A 14,218-nucleotide genomic window follows, 5' to 3' on the forward strand; every position below is an offset into this window, starting at 1 on the left:
ATGCGACCAAAGTTTGATGCCCCACATACTAACTTCGAATGATGTCATCAAAAGTTAAGGTGGTCATTTGACTCGTATCATCCTCCTCTTCTTGAAAAGGATTCGACCTCGAATCTAGACCTTGCAAAATAAGAGAAAGGACAAACAAGCACAATTTTCTCATGGCAAGAGGGTTAGAGTTAGCACAATAATAAATATCATTATGCCAAGACGGAACATACTTGAAATATAACCATGAATCCGTCGTGTTAGTCATGAAAAACTTAGCAAAAACGTCACAAAGGGCATGGTTATGAAAAGTATCAAGAGATAAAGAAACTAAAAAGGACTTAATGGTATCCCGAAGTCCCAAAGGTAAGCCTACCCATAACTTAGGGACCATAAAGCACAATTGTTTCATTACCTCTTCAAGTGACCTCATCAAACATGGTGCCACTATTGGTCTTAAAGCCCACCAAACACACATAACATAGTCACTAGAACAAGTAGACCAACCAACAAGTTTCCTACCTCTACATAATACAAATCCAAAACTAGCATGGATGTCATCATAGACAAAGAGGTAGTATAGGAAAGAACTAAGTGTAAAGGTATACACGGGTGAAGATAAAGCATTTAAGCACATACACATTCTTTCCTTCAAGAAAATAGGCAACTTGGCATTCTCAAGTGAGTATTCATGAAATATAAGCACAAGTGTGTCAAGCAAGGATGCAAATTTAGAAACATTACCCCAAGAAGTCAATGACACCTTTGCCCTCGGGTTTTCAAGATGGACTACACATTCCTTACCCTTAAGAGTACTCTCATCTTTCAAAAAGAGATTTCCATCGTTAGGAGGAATGTTGTCACACCATAGTGGGTTAACATATAGGCTATAGCCTCCAAGACAAGCTATACCATCATTTTCACCACTAGGTTTATTAGGAGTGTTCAAATCATCTTCAAACAAAACATTATACCTAAAGAGAGCATGACCTATCTCATAGGCATATTTAGAACAAGTTCGTTCTTTACTCTCTAAAAGACAATTATCAAGTTTCAAAGAGGTTTCAAGTACAAGATTATCCCTATGAGCTACGCAAACCATGGAATCCATATCACAAGGATAGCTCACAGGTTCACTCCTAGTTTGTTGACCAACATTCTCAAATACTTCACTCACTTGAGTTCCATTAATTACAACACACATAACCTCAAGTGGTGGGCAAGTTTCACAAATAAGTTGATCAACACCATTTACACAAGATGATGTACTCTCGTTCAACATATTGACTTCAACACTAGGTGGACATAAATTGATCTTACAAGAAGAGTCAATTTGGTCATCAATAGGATCAACTAGTGTATCCACACCCACAACATGTACATCATCAAAAAGGGGAAAAGAATCATTAGACTCATAAGTAAGTAAGTCACTACTCACACTCAATGGGCTACTAGCCACACAATTCTCATTTTCACGCATAAAAGTGTAAGAGTTAGCTATTTTATCTTCTAGTCACATGAGCTATAGTCTTCATCTTCACATATTTCTGAGAAGCCCACTTGATCCCTTGGACCTACCATACGATCCAATCTTTCATTCATCATAGCCATGTCTCGAGAAATAGTGTCAAGGTAGGCCAAAATGACATTGGTGACATTGTTGTCCGTGGTTTGAGAGGTGGAAGCCTTGGGTTCCATTGCAATTGTACCTAAAACAAACAAAGAAACAAACCTACAAAATGAACAAACAAGATTAGTAGTAAAAGCTCCTCACCAACACTCCTAGACACTCACCTTTGTGATCCTTACAATTGGAGTGTCGAATATTGAAAGTTGCTTATACTCCGATAGTCAATAAGATGTCAATTCTACTTAGCGGTCGGAATGTTTTGATTGACTCAAGACACAAAACAAAATTCAGTTACGAACTTGAAACAAAAAAGTTACTACGAGTTACAAACGAAAAAAGCACACAAATAACAAAGACACGAAAGAAATGTATTCAAAAACTAATTAACAACCTAGTAGGTGATTACTAGTTTGTCTATTAGTACTAGGATTAAGAAAATTGAAACTAAAGAAACAAGAGGGTCGGTTTTTAGGATGATGACATGGCAACCTCCTATTGGACGTTAAAATTGTTGAAAGTTTGAGAAATTTCCTTGTCTTCAAATTGTATTGATCAAATTTCAAGTGGGGAATGGTGGAATTTCGGCTATGAGAGGGTAACAATAAGACTTTGGAGCCATTTTTTCAAGTTCAAAAAGTGTTTGACTCTTTTGTACCTTTTTGACTAAACACCTTTTTGAAAGACTTTTGGCTCTTTCCCTTTTTGTAAGTCTTGGTAGGTGGACTTTCTCTCTTTTGGCAAGACAACTTTTGAAATCCTTTTGTCCCCTTTCCCCTTTGGATGTCTTAGAGTTGTGTCTTTCAAGACTAACAACAAGACACACTCTCTTTCTTCAATTTCTAAGATTAAACAACCATTTTCTCTTTAACAAAATATGAAGATGGTGAAGAACACCAAAAACACAACTTTTGAATCTTGGAGTTCTATGGTTCAGGTTGGATCCCACACATCAATAACACATTTTTCAAGCCCCAACCCTCAACAACAACATCAACAAAACGTTTTAAAGACACAATCTCAACAACAAACTTCAACAACACTTTTTCAAGCCACCAATCCTAAAAAAAAGCAACCTTCAAAGTTCAAAAACAACTTGAAAATGACTCAAAATTTAGATCTAGACTCTATAAGTGTTAGTAAAGAAAGGACTAACACTAGAAACAACAAAAAAATAAAAAATAAAAGAAAACTAGGCTTCAAATCGGCCTAAACACAAAAAAAAAACGTGGACAAATTATAATTTTTGAGTTTTTCAACACCTTATTTTTTCCGACTTAGAGAGCCCAAGATTGGTAGTGTAGGAACATAACCAGTCTTAGCTCTGATACCAAATGATACGAGAACGATCTACGAAGTGCTAAAACAGTCCACAACACAAGAAGAAACCGAGAGCAAGATAGAGACAAGTCACACCAACAACGCAAATACATGAGATAAAGAAGACATGATACAAACATACAAAGTGAAATAAGATAAGGAATAAGCAAGATGACATAAGATCTTACGAAACAATGAGAACCAACACATGTATTGAATGAAGAGGCCCTCAAAGTCGCAATAATCAAACACCAATCTTCTTACGATGACCGCTAAGGGAATCAACTCACCTCAAGAACCACTGTTTCTAAGCAAATGTCAATATTGGTTTTTCCAAGCCCTAACTAAGACTACACTAAGGTGTTCTACTCTCAAAGAGAGGACTTTTAATATTTAATCATTCATAAAAACTAACTAGCAAATGAACTAATAGAACCTATTTATAGTCTAACTTATTACATAACAAAATAACCATAATACTCTTAATGAAAAAAGGTGGTCATAGAGTGTTACTTGGACAAGGCTAAGTGACCAAAATGCCCATAATGAAGGCCCAAAACCGTGAGTCCTCAATTATTAATGCTCCAGCAATCTTCCACGTGTGGGATTGCTCTTTGGTGTACGCAAATCGACCCCTCCATGTAGGATCCCGTATCCTCAATGTGACCAAAGCTTGATGCCCCACGTCCTGACTTCAAATGATGTCATCGAAAGCTAAGGTGGCCATTTGACTCGTATCACGAATGAACATTGAATCCTAGCATATTAAGATCAAGTGTTAATCCTGGATTTAGACGCTGAAGCTATGCAATGATGTTCATTATAACTTCTCGCTCAATGACATCTCTTTGAGCATTCATTCTTTGTTGCATCATCTCTTCTAGCTCATCTAATCTCTTCTCTACCAGTTCATCAGGTTTTGAAGAGGATCCAGAATCACTTGCTTTCTGTTTCAAAAGAGTCTTGATAACACCACGTCCGAGTAGTCTTACTCGACCAGGATCAGTCCCCATAACTGGTGTGAATGCATCAGTTGATTGATTACTATCTTCATTTTCCTGAGTCTCTACTCTCTCCATTTCAACCTACACATCAGATTCAAGAGCAAGTAAATTTAGTTGATTCAATATTTAAGAAAACAATGATCTTGATCAATTATGAAATAGAAAATTTCATACTATTTTGTTTCTGATCTCTTTAGATGTGTCCTTATATACTCGATCCGGTTTCCTTGTTCTAGTAGCCACAAAGAATTCCTTATTTGACAAAACACCAGAATTTTCCTTCTTTTTTTCCTAGTTACATGAAAGTCAGCATTAAAATATTATCAAGTAAATTCAACAAGTTCATAGTAACAATATGAGAAAACACCAAACCTCGCAGATTAAAGCAAAACTTGTTTTGCCCATAGTGTGTGGATACTTAAATTTTTTCCTGTTTTCTTCGTTAGTCTTGGAAGTATCCTGCAAGTCAATATTTATAAATAAGTTTTTAATAAAAAGATCAAGGCAATGAAGGTTTAAACACACAGAATTTGATGCCTTTTATCGAAAGAAAGAACAACATAAAAAAGAATATCAAGCGTGATGAATTCAATAATAAATGCATGCTAACAATAATATAATAGTTGTCCATATTGATATCATACCTCAACTTATTCTAAATTCCAATACTTAAAGAGATCCTCAAATATAGGTTCTGGAACAAAGGTAGGCCTTTTTGCCCTTCGAATTTCATCATTGGTGTAGGCATAAAAGTAATCTTTCTTAGTCTGGACTTAAACCCTCTAAACGCTGCATCAATTGAACTCATAGCCCAATCTTTCCCGTTGTTGGGAATGTCATATTTCTCCTATAATTTGGTTTAATTGGGTTAGTGTAAAAACTGTGAAAAGCATTCAAGTATAAATTAAAATATTAAGAACTTAGAACCTGAATATAGCTCCACATTTCATCGCATGTCTTCAACTTTGTTCAAGTGAGATTAAGAGGACAAAATGTCTCATTCCTTGCCAATGTGCCAAGAAAGCTGGAAAATTCAGTGACCACGCTTTAGTTGGACCAATAGGCTGGTTCAACTCATTTAGAACTATCAGTTGACGGTTAGTCCGTCCATGTACTGCTTGCATTTGTGTAGCGCCTCTTTTTCTTTTATTAGTTGAAGGGCCTACAATAATATCAACAATAAAATTACTAAAATGCAGACATTTTTTTAACTAGTATGAACTAAAATATACTCTAGATTGTTCATTTGCTTGTAAATTAGGAAGTAGTGACTGATCTTGCTGCACTCGTTCAACTGTGGGTTTTGATGCACGAATGGAGGAGTCTAGCAATTCTTGTCGCACTTGCTCCTCTACTGGTTCTGCAAGAGAGGTGGAATCCGGAGACACCTGTTGCGCTTGTTCTGATACTTAGAGATATAGCTGGCACCTGTTGCACTTGTTCTGGTACTAGAGATATAGGTGGAACGTTGTTTGACTTCTCCTTCTACTTTTGATTCTTTTCCTTTGCATTTATGCAGCCTGTGTTCTTCTTCTTCTTCTTGTGTTATAGTATTTGTTTGTTTTGTAGAGCTGCTAGTGATCCAGCTGAAAGAAAGTTTTTAGCTTTCTGATGATTTCTCGAATACCCTTGTTGATTCATGATTTTTTAAGTCTCTATAAGATCAAGAGCAAAAATGTAATGTCAAGCTGGTTAAAATAACAAAGAAAAACTTATTTCTGCTGACCAGAACAGGAACCTTTTCCTAATAACATGCATTGTGATATCAGTACTATGCTATACAGAATCGATAGGAAGAGAATTTCTTAGGATGTAATATAACACGCATTTCCAGGTCATGCAATATGTTCCCTAGCTCATTGAACTCCTTCCTATACTAGATTTTTGATCTTCTACCTTCTACCAATAATGAATAGGCTTCACATTACAAGTTCATTCGATTGTAATAGGATAACATAACAGAAAGAGACCAGAACAAACACATATATAGAAAGAATACCAAAAGCGAGAGCAATGTTCGAAGAATAAGCTGAAATTTTATGTATAATATACCCATTCAAGGGGAAGTCCTGTTCGTTCTTTACAAATTATTCCTACTCAATGTGTCTCAAGATAGTGAAGATCCTCCCAGTTTATTTGGCCGTTTCTCGTAGCTCCTACACTCGGCACTGGCAGTTCTCATGAAACCTCAAAGGGATGATGTTCGCTTGAACTGTATAGGTAAGCTTCTTTAACATTACCCCTTTCTGCTTCTTGAACTTAAGCATCTCTGAAATTGGTTTTCCAGTGAATATCTTGACAGTTTAGTATTTTTGTTCTTGGGTTATTGCAAAGAAAGAGGGGTATATGGTAATAATAGCCGACTTATTTTTAATTATATTACAAGAGAACTAGTGAAGTATCGATGATTAAAAGCTGAGAATGCATGATAGGAATAGCCATATGTCTCCCCAAGAGATCATTTGAAGCTGGAGATTTGTGGCTCATGAGCCTAATGGCGTGATAAACAGGCTCCACAAACAACTAATTGTTAGTTGTTAACACTATTCACGCCTTGAATATACTCTGGCTGGTAAAAAGTTTTGCGTGTATATTTGCTGCTGATTTGACTACCAAAGTTCTACGCATTCTTCACCAGAGCTCTGTATAATCTCTCTTTTCTGGCTTCTAAGCCCTCCTTCTTCCCTCCAGTCCCCCCACCACTCCCATAAGGAAAAGGAAAAAGAGAAACAAGAAACATAACAGAACAACCAGCTGCTGATGTTAAGAGTTTCAGCAAGATAATTTTCTCTCTCACATTTAACAGTGATACTGTTTGTCTATGCAACTTTCTTAACAGTAATGATGCAAAGAGGATTCTTTCAAACTACTTCTATAATTGGCACAAGGAGCAGGAGTTCTTATGATGTTGACCACTTGATGGAAACAAATGAACAGATACCAGATGGACCTCTAGCTATCTTGTTTGCAGAGGCAGTCAAGGGCCCCCTGCTTTCTTTTGATAATCAAAATAGGCATCAAAACGAATTTCTTAGCATAATAAGGTTTCATTCTTTGTCTAAATGAGATGAATCTATAACTTATTTCATATTTTAAAAAGACCATACCGCTATTTTAAGGCAATGCAATGACTTTGGACTAAACATTTATAATTCAGGCACTACAAGGTAGGCTAGTAAGAAAAAGCAATAAGTAAATCAGCTTAAAATATTCACACTTTACCATAACATAGGCCGCTTGTAACAAAAGAGAATAGGTTGAGCAACCAGTAAAGATGCAAACTTTCATTCAGATATTTGAACTAGGTCTGTTTCATTTAGACATTTGAACACTACCATGAGCATTAACCTCATCACGAAGTTCATAAATACAAAATCTACACAATTGGTTACCCTGCTGCTTAGGCCAATAAAGAATAGGCAACAAGTGAATAGCTTGAGAAACCAGTAAAGATGCAAACTTTTCTCATAGTAATTATCACAAGAAGTAAATAATGTCTCCCAGGTGAGTATTATTTCTTTTGAATGTAGCCCTTTTCAATGATTAATACAATAGTGGCATGGATTTTATTTAGATCATTTTCCCTAAGAATTCACTTGGTTTTATAACTGATACACTTCTTGTAATTGTAGGCCTCTCCTGCTTTCTATGCGATAAATGACCTGCAGATGCGTCTATCTTCAAAAGCTTTGGTATCTTTCTGAGCACTATTTCCATTTAAAGTTAAAACCTTTTTATTTGAAGAGAAGGACAAGGGAAAAAATGCAGTACTAACTCTTGCTCCTGCACTCACTTAATTGATGTGGATAGGTCCCTTCTATCATCTTCAGGAGGGAGTTTTATTTTTCAACTGGGATTGCACTAGGTTTGATGTTAGATAAGTTATCTTTTGACCCAGGGTTCAAATCCCAAAGAATTTATATGCTAAATAACTTTCTCACCTGAGCAGAAAAGCAAAATTCACCAGGGTGCTTCTTGTCCTCCCAAGTAGATGGATCAATGTTTGAGCCAACCAAAGCTAGCAGCCTGCAGCAGTTTAAGCATTAGCTCGATGAATCAAAAAGAAGAACAGTGTGATAGTAGTATAAACTCTGTGAAGCTGATGAGTTGAGTAGTTGTACAAGAAAAGAGGCAATCCAGGTGTGATTTGCCTAACGGAGTCCCTGTAACGTGATGAAAAGCCTGAAATATAATTGTAGTAGTAGATATTAGACAAAAGCACCAATCTTGAAAGAACTAAGAGCATACAATTTCACTGATCAATGAATAAACTCGCCTCAATACACTCAACATAACTCAATTCCACCTACTGGTCAAAACTTTTACTACAAGCAACATCAAACAGAGAAAAATAACAATCAAGAATAATTAAGAAAAAAACTGTGAATAATCAATATTAGGAAAACCATTACTAGCTGAAAAGATTCAAACTTTGACACTATTCAACCAATTTCTACAACATAAAGGACGATAAATCTATTTAAAAGAACTTTCTTGTCTAATCATCTGCCTCCATCCAATCCCAATCAGTATTGTCACACTTCCACAACTATATCTTCTGAATGTTCTTCAGTAGACGGAATATCAACAGCAACAACGGCTCCATCTTCTCTTGCCCATCTTAAGTCACCCTCATCTATTCTAGTTGAGGGACCAATGTCATCATTAGGCTCCCTCCAAAAAGTTTCTCCTATATTAGGGCAATTCTCTTTCTCTAGATCATACAAATCAACAGGGACTTTATTTCTTGCATAATAAACATCTTTTTCAATTGGATCCGCAACATAAAAAATTTGATAAACTTGTGATGCCAACACAAAAGGATCATATTGACTGCATAACTTGTTGAAGTATACCCGAGTTAACCCATACTCATCTACTTCATTTTGATGCTAATCACATCTAAACAATACAACACTAAAACAACCATAGTAATCAATCTCAATGGTACCTCAAATAACTCCATAATAAACCACCACTCCATCTATGGGATTTTGGTCCCTAGCACTAGCAAAACTATCAGTTGTTGCTGATAAAGTCACTCCAGTATTCTGAGTCTTGAGTGGGGCATACCGATCTTTTGTATGAAATCGATATCCATTGATGAAATATGCACTATATCTCTTGGCCACCATATTAGGCCCTTTAGATAGCCATTTTAAATGATGAGATACTTCAATATTTTTAACTTTCTCTTCAAACCAACTGCTGAATTCATGACTATGATTCCTTGCTCTTACCCATGCATTGGATCTAGCATGATTACTCAATGAGTTTTTATGTTTCCCGCAATCAAGAATATTGAAAATATAATTACTAGGTCATTATAAATAGATGTTTATGTACCTTATCATAAACAAATAAATGAAGTTTAATATGTAAATATCTTATTCGATGAACTTTTCCACTTCTTCATCCCCGTGTTAAAAAGGATATATCGATGTGCTTCATAACGTAACTTTGTATCCATAAAAAAAGTGCAATTTTTTTCTTCTCACTTCCAATTGGATGACCATTCTTAGAGAATATAGGGGACAAATTCAGAATGGATTCCTCATCTTCAGCTTGGTACCTACTAAATTGCGTCTTCACACCATCATGTAGGTATCTTGAACAAAAAGTGAAGCACTTTTCAACAAAATAACCTTCTGCTATTGATGCTTCTGGACATGATAGGTTACGAACGAGCCCCTTAAGGTTACATAGGGCCCTCTCAATGGAATACATCCAATGAAGATGAATAGGAACCCCAAGCTTAATTTCATTTACTAAATGAACAGGCAAATGTAGCATTATATCAAAAAATGCTGGATGAAAAATCATTTCAAGGTTAGATGTAATTTCACCAATTTCAAACTCTAGTTTTTCAAGATCTCTCTGCCTAATAACCTTACTACATATGGCTAAAAAAAAATTGCACAACCTAATCAATGTCAATGCAACATTCTTAGGTAGCACTTTTCTAACAACAACTTATAGCAAGTGATGCATTATAAAATGAGCATCATGACTCTTGTAACCAGATATCTTCATCTCCTTTATATGCACGCGATCTGATATATTTAAAGCACACCCTTTAGGTAATTTGACATTTTCAAGACACTGCAAAATAATTTTTTCTGTTTCGATTCCATGGAGAATGTAGATTGAGCCAAACTTACATTTCCGTTACTATCTTCTACCGGTTGTAGCTCCTCCCGTATTCCTATTTCTTGTAAGTCATATCGAAAATTTACATGATCCTTTGACTTTCCATCTATCTCCAATAAAGTCCCAAGCAAACTATCACATATATTCTTTTCTATGTGCATTGGATCAAGATTGTGCCTCAATTTGTTATCTGGTCAATATGACAATTCAAAAAAATAGATCTTTTCTTCCAAGGACCCTTCCTTTTCTTTTTGCCCTTTCCAAAAATATTGTTGAATTCGCACAACTCTTCAAGAACTTCTATACCCAACAAAGGAATGGGTGCAGGTCTATGTTCCTCCTTACCATCAAATGACTTCCTATCTTTTCGCAATGGATGATCAAGTGGAAAAAATCTTCGATGACCCAAATAACACATCTTTCGACTATGTTTGAGATATTGAGAGCATGTGTTACGATTTCAAGTAGGGCATGCCAATTTTCCCTTAGTGCTCCATCCTGAAAGCATTGGTAATTCTGGAAATCACTAACTGTCCACATTAAGGTTGCACGTATTTTGAATGTTTATTTGGTTTCAGCATCATAAGTATCTATTTAAGATTCCCATAGTTCATTTAATTCATCAAGTAGTGGTTGCAAATATACATCAATATCATTTCCAGGAGAAGATGGGCCTGGAATGATAATTGACAAACATAAGATACTCCGACTTTATGCAAATCCATGGTGATAAATTATAGTTCATCAGCATAACAGGCCATGTGCTACGAGAAATACTGATGGTTCGAAATGGATTGAAACCATCACTCGAGAGACCTAACCTAACATTACGAGGATCTCTAGAGAAGTTGGGATACAAACGATCAAAATCCTTCCATGCTTGGCCATCAGCAAGATGCCTTAGATTTCCGTCATTCGGTCGTTCATTAGCATGCCATTTAATTGCAACAGCTGTTTCAGGACACATGAACATCCTCTGAAGCCTAGGCTTTAAGGGAAAGTATCTTAAAACCTTTGCAGGAATTTTAGAGCTTGCATTGGTTGAGGCACCACCAACACTCTTCCATCTAGAAGTCCCACATACAGAGCAAATCTCAACTTTCTCATTTTCCTTCCAGAATAACATGCAATCATTAGGACATGCATGTATTTTTTCATAATCAAGACCCAAATCTCTTATCACATTTCTAGCCTTATTGAAAGACTCTGGTATCTGAGCAAAGGGAAAGGCCTCTTTTATCAACACTAAGAGATCTGAAAATGCTGCATTACTCAACCCATGCAATGATTTAAACAAGAACAACCGAATGGTGAAACTCAACTTACTAAAATTCTCACACCCAGGATATAATTGTTGTTTTCCTTCCTCCAATAATTTAAAAAATTTAGTTGCATCTTCAGGTAATCCCTCTCCAACTCCTTCTCCATGCCTCGATTCAACATCTACATTTCTAAACGTATCGTGAAGTAGTCCATCAATATCATCACGCATATTAGAACCTTCATCATCATTGATTTGATGATGTGTCTTTCTCGAGGAAGTGCTTTCTCCATGGAAAGTCCATTTGATGTAACTAGGAAGAAACCCTCTAGAAAGCAAGTGATCCTCCGCCACATCTCTATAACGCCAATGTTGATTCTTGCAGTCTCTACAAGGACATAATATCTCATTTCCTTGAGCAGCTCGTTCGAACGCCTTTTTAAGAAAATATTTCACTCCACGCTCGAATTTATCAGTCCATATTAAACAATTCATCCAACTTTTATCTTCACTATCCATTTAAATCCTACATAAAACACCGAAATCACCAAAATTATGATTCATGATAAGTTAAAATATGAAAATAATATTTAAATCACAAAATAAAGAAAAAAACTTCAAATGTAAAGTCTAAATGAGGTTCTGACAATTGTTTCTATGCTTTCCGTGCCTTCAGTTTTCTTTCGACCCAAGTATAGGGAAGAGGAAAGTGATGCTGCTAGGGAAAAGTTTGTTGTGCCAGAATCTGTTCACCTTACATTGCTTAATGTTTACGAGCAATGGAAAGCTAATCAACACCAGGCAGACTAGTGTAATGAACACTTTTTACAGGTCAAAGGTCTGCTCAATGCTATGGAAATAATATCCCAATTGCTAGACATCCTCAAGACACTCAAAATTCCACTCAACTGCTGTGGTCCTGATTGGGATGTTGTGCGGAAAACAATCTGTTCTGCGTACTTTCATAATGCAGCTATGCTGAAGGGTATTTGGGAATATGTTAATTGCAGGAATAAGATGCCTTGAAACCTGCATCCTGCAAGTGCTCTCTAGATTACATTCCTGATTACGTGGTTTATCATGAGGCGATCTTCATGACAAAAGAGTACATGCAGTGAACTAAACTAGCATAATCTACTGACACCATATCTAATATTTTGTATATTACATTATATATTATCTAAATATCAAAAGCCTAACCTACTAAAAAAAATTACTAAACTTAAGAAAGTAAGTAAAAAAAAAACATAACAAGAGCAAAAGGGCCTCTTTCTGGTTCCATAAAGTTATAATTTTTTGGCCCTTTACTAATTCTACTTCAACATTTTGCTCTCTACACATGTCTAATAATAAATACAGATTCGAGATCTGGTGGATTAAAGAACTCTCTAGCACCATTAAAATGACAACTTGAAGCTGGCCTACATTTAACTAAAGCTGGTGGACATGGAAAATCAAAGTAGATTAGTGTGGTTGATGTGTGTATACACGTGCTCATTAATCTAGTAACTTGATGATTCAACGGGGAATATAATTTCAATAATTAATCGCTTTATTTGCTTTCATTTTGTCATGCTTATGTTCTTGTATTGAATTCACTACTCTTCGTGAGTATCAACTTAGTAATTAGGCACATACTTATTGATGTTTGCTAGTTTTGCTGCCATGGTGGTGAACAAGAACATGAGCATTCTAGGAATAGCAGCTTTATGGGGTTTGGATACGATGGTTATGATCTACACTGTTGGGCATGTTTTTGGTGCCCATTTAAACTCTGCTGTCACCATTGCTTTTGCTTCATGTAAGAGGATCGCATGAAAACATGTAAGTTCCAAAAATACAAAAAGCATTCAAGCTGAAAACAACAAAATACACACTAAAGGCTCACTGTAATCAATCAATCCCTATGCATCAATCAAGTTGTACACACTAAAAATCAGCTAAGCAATTCCAAAAAACAAATCAACTACCAAGTCGAATTCAAGCTGAAAACAACCACTACATAACTACAACAACTCAATCGCCCTTAAATTTAACATGAACAAAGCCCTATTTACAGTTCAAACACATAGAAAATGAAGCAATTAATACACATCAAAATTTTTCAAAAATCAACCATCTTACAAATTCCTCTTGTTTTACCATTTTTGAAGTAGGGCGGAGCTACGATTTCACTTACCGGTTCCACAGATTTAGCGACGTCGGCCGTCGGTTGAAAGTCTACAGTGACGCCAACCGTCGATTAAAAGTCCACAGCGATGCCGACCATCGATTGAAAGCCCACGGTAACGCCGACCGTCGATTGAAAGTCCACAGCAACGCCGACCATTGATTAAAAGTCCACAGCGATGCCGGCCATTGATTGAAAGTCCACAGCGACGCCGACAGTCGATTGAAAGTCCACAGCGACAACGGTCGTCGATTGAAACTCACAGATTTAGGAATTTGCAAATGATTTAGAAGGGAGTAGGTTTAGAGTGGAGTAGATTTTGAGACATTGAAAAAAGTTTTATTAAAGTGTTATTTTGTTTTGGCGGACTTCATAAAATTTCCCTGGTAAAATGGAGGGTACAAAATAAGCAATGCAATAGCTTATTTTATTTATCTATTACAACGTTTAGTATCAAATATAATGGTTATAGTGTTAAATTATAGCTAATAGAATAATTATTTTTGGCAACGCTTGAAACCGTTGCAATAGACCATCTATTGCAACGCTTTGATAACCGTCACCAAAAAGTTCATTACGATATCATGTTCTTTATCTCCCAGAGTTCAAATATAACCTACTCTCTGTGTCTAAACTAACAAAGAAGTTACAATATTGTGCCTTGTTTTACCCAGAATTTTATATTTTCTAGGATCTGT

The 14,218-nt window shown here is 36.0% G+C and overlaps 1 protein-coding gene across 9 annotated transcripts; it reads right to left on the bottom strand.

Moving 5' to 3' along the window:
* Positions 1–1,196: 1,196 nt before the first annotated feature.
* On the bottom strand, positions 1,197–13,948 carry LOC107847615 (B2 protein). 9 transcript variants are annotated; one of them, XR_007047517.1, is made up of 9 exons: positions 13,530–13,948; positions 8,061–8,121; positions 7,881–7,965; positions 4,867–5,594; positions 4,584–4,786; positions 4,312–4,398; positions 4,114–4,230; positions 3,449–4,020; positions 1,197–1,697 (listed from the first exon to the last, which is right to left on the bottom strand). XR_007047517.1 is itself a non-coding variant. In XM_016691984.2 (5 exons), exons 2-5 carry the CDS (start codon positions 11,867–11,869, stop codon positions 5,577–5,579), a joined length of 618 nt encoding a protein of 205 aa, XP_016547470.1. In that variant the 5' UTR covers positions 11,870–11,876; positions 13,530–13,932; the 3' UTR covers positions 4,866–5,576. The 9 variants fall into 9 exon arrangements, 1 of the variants encoding a protein (XP_016547470.1); XR_007047520.1 differs by having other exon boundaries at positions 1,270–1,720; XR_007047519.1 differs by lacking the exon at positions 1,197–1,697 and adding an exon at positions 11,416–11,876 and having other exon boundaries at positions 3,026–4,020; positions 4,867–5,525; positions 13,530–13,920.
* Between the last annotated feature and the right edge of the window lie 270 nt (positions 13,949–14,218).

This window comes from Capsicum annuum, chromosome 11, assembly GCF_002878395.1.
Source record: "Capsicum annuum cultivar UCD-10X-F1 chromosome 11, UCD10Xv1.1, whole genome shotgun sequence".
NCBI classification, from domain to species: domain Eukaryota; kingdom Viridiplantae; phylum Streptophyta; class Magnoliopsida; order Solanales; family Solanaceae; genus Capsicum; species Capsicum annuum.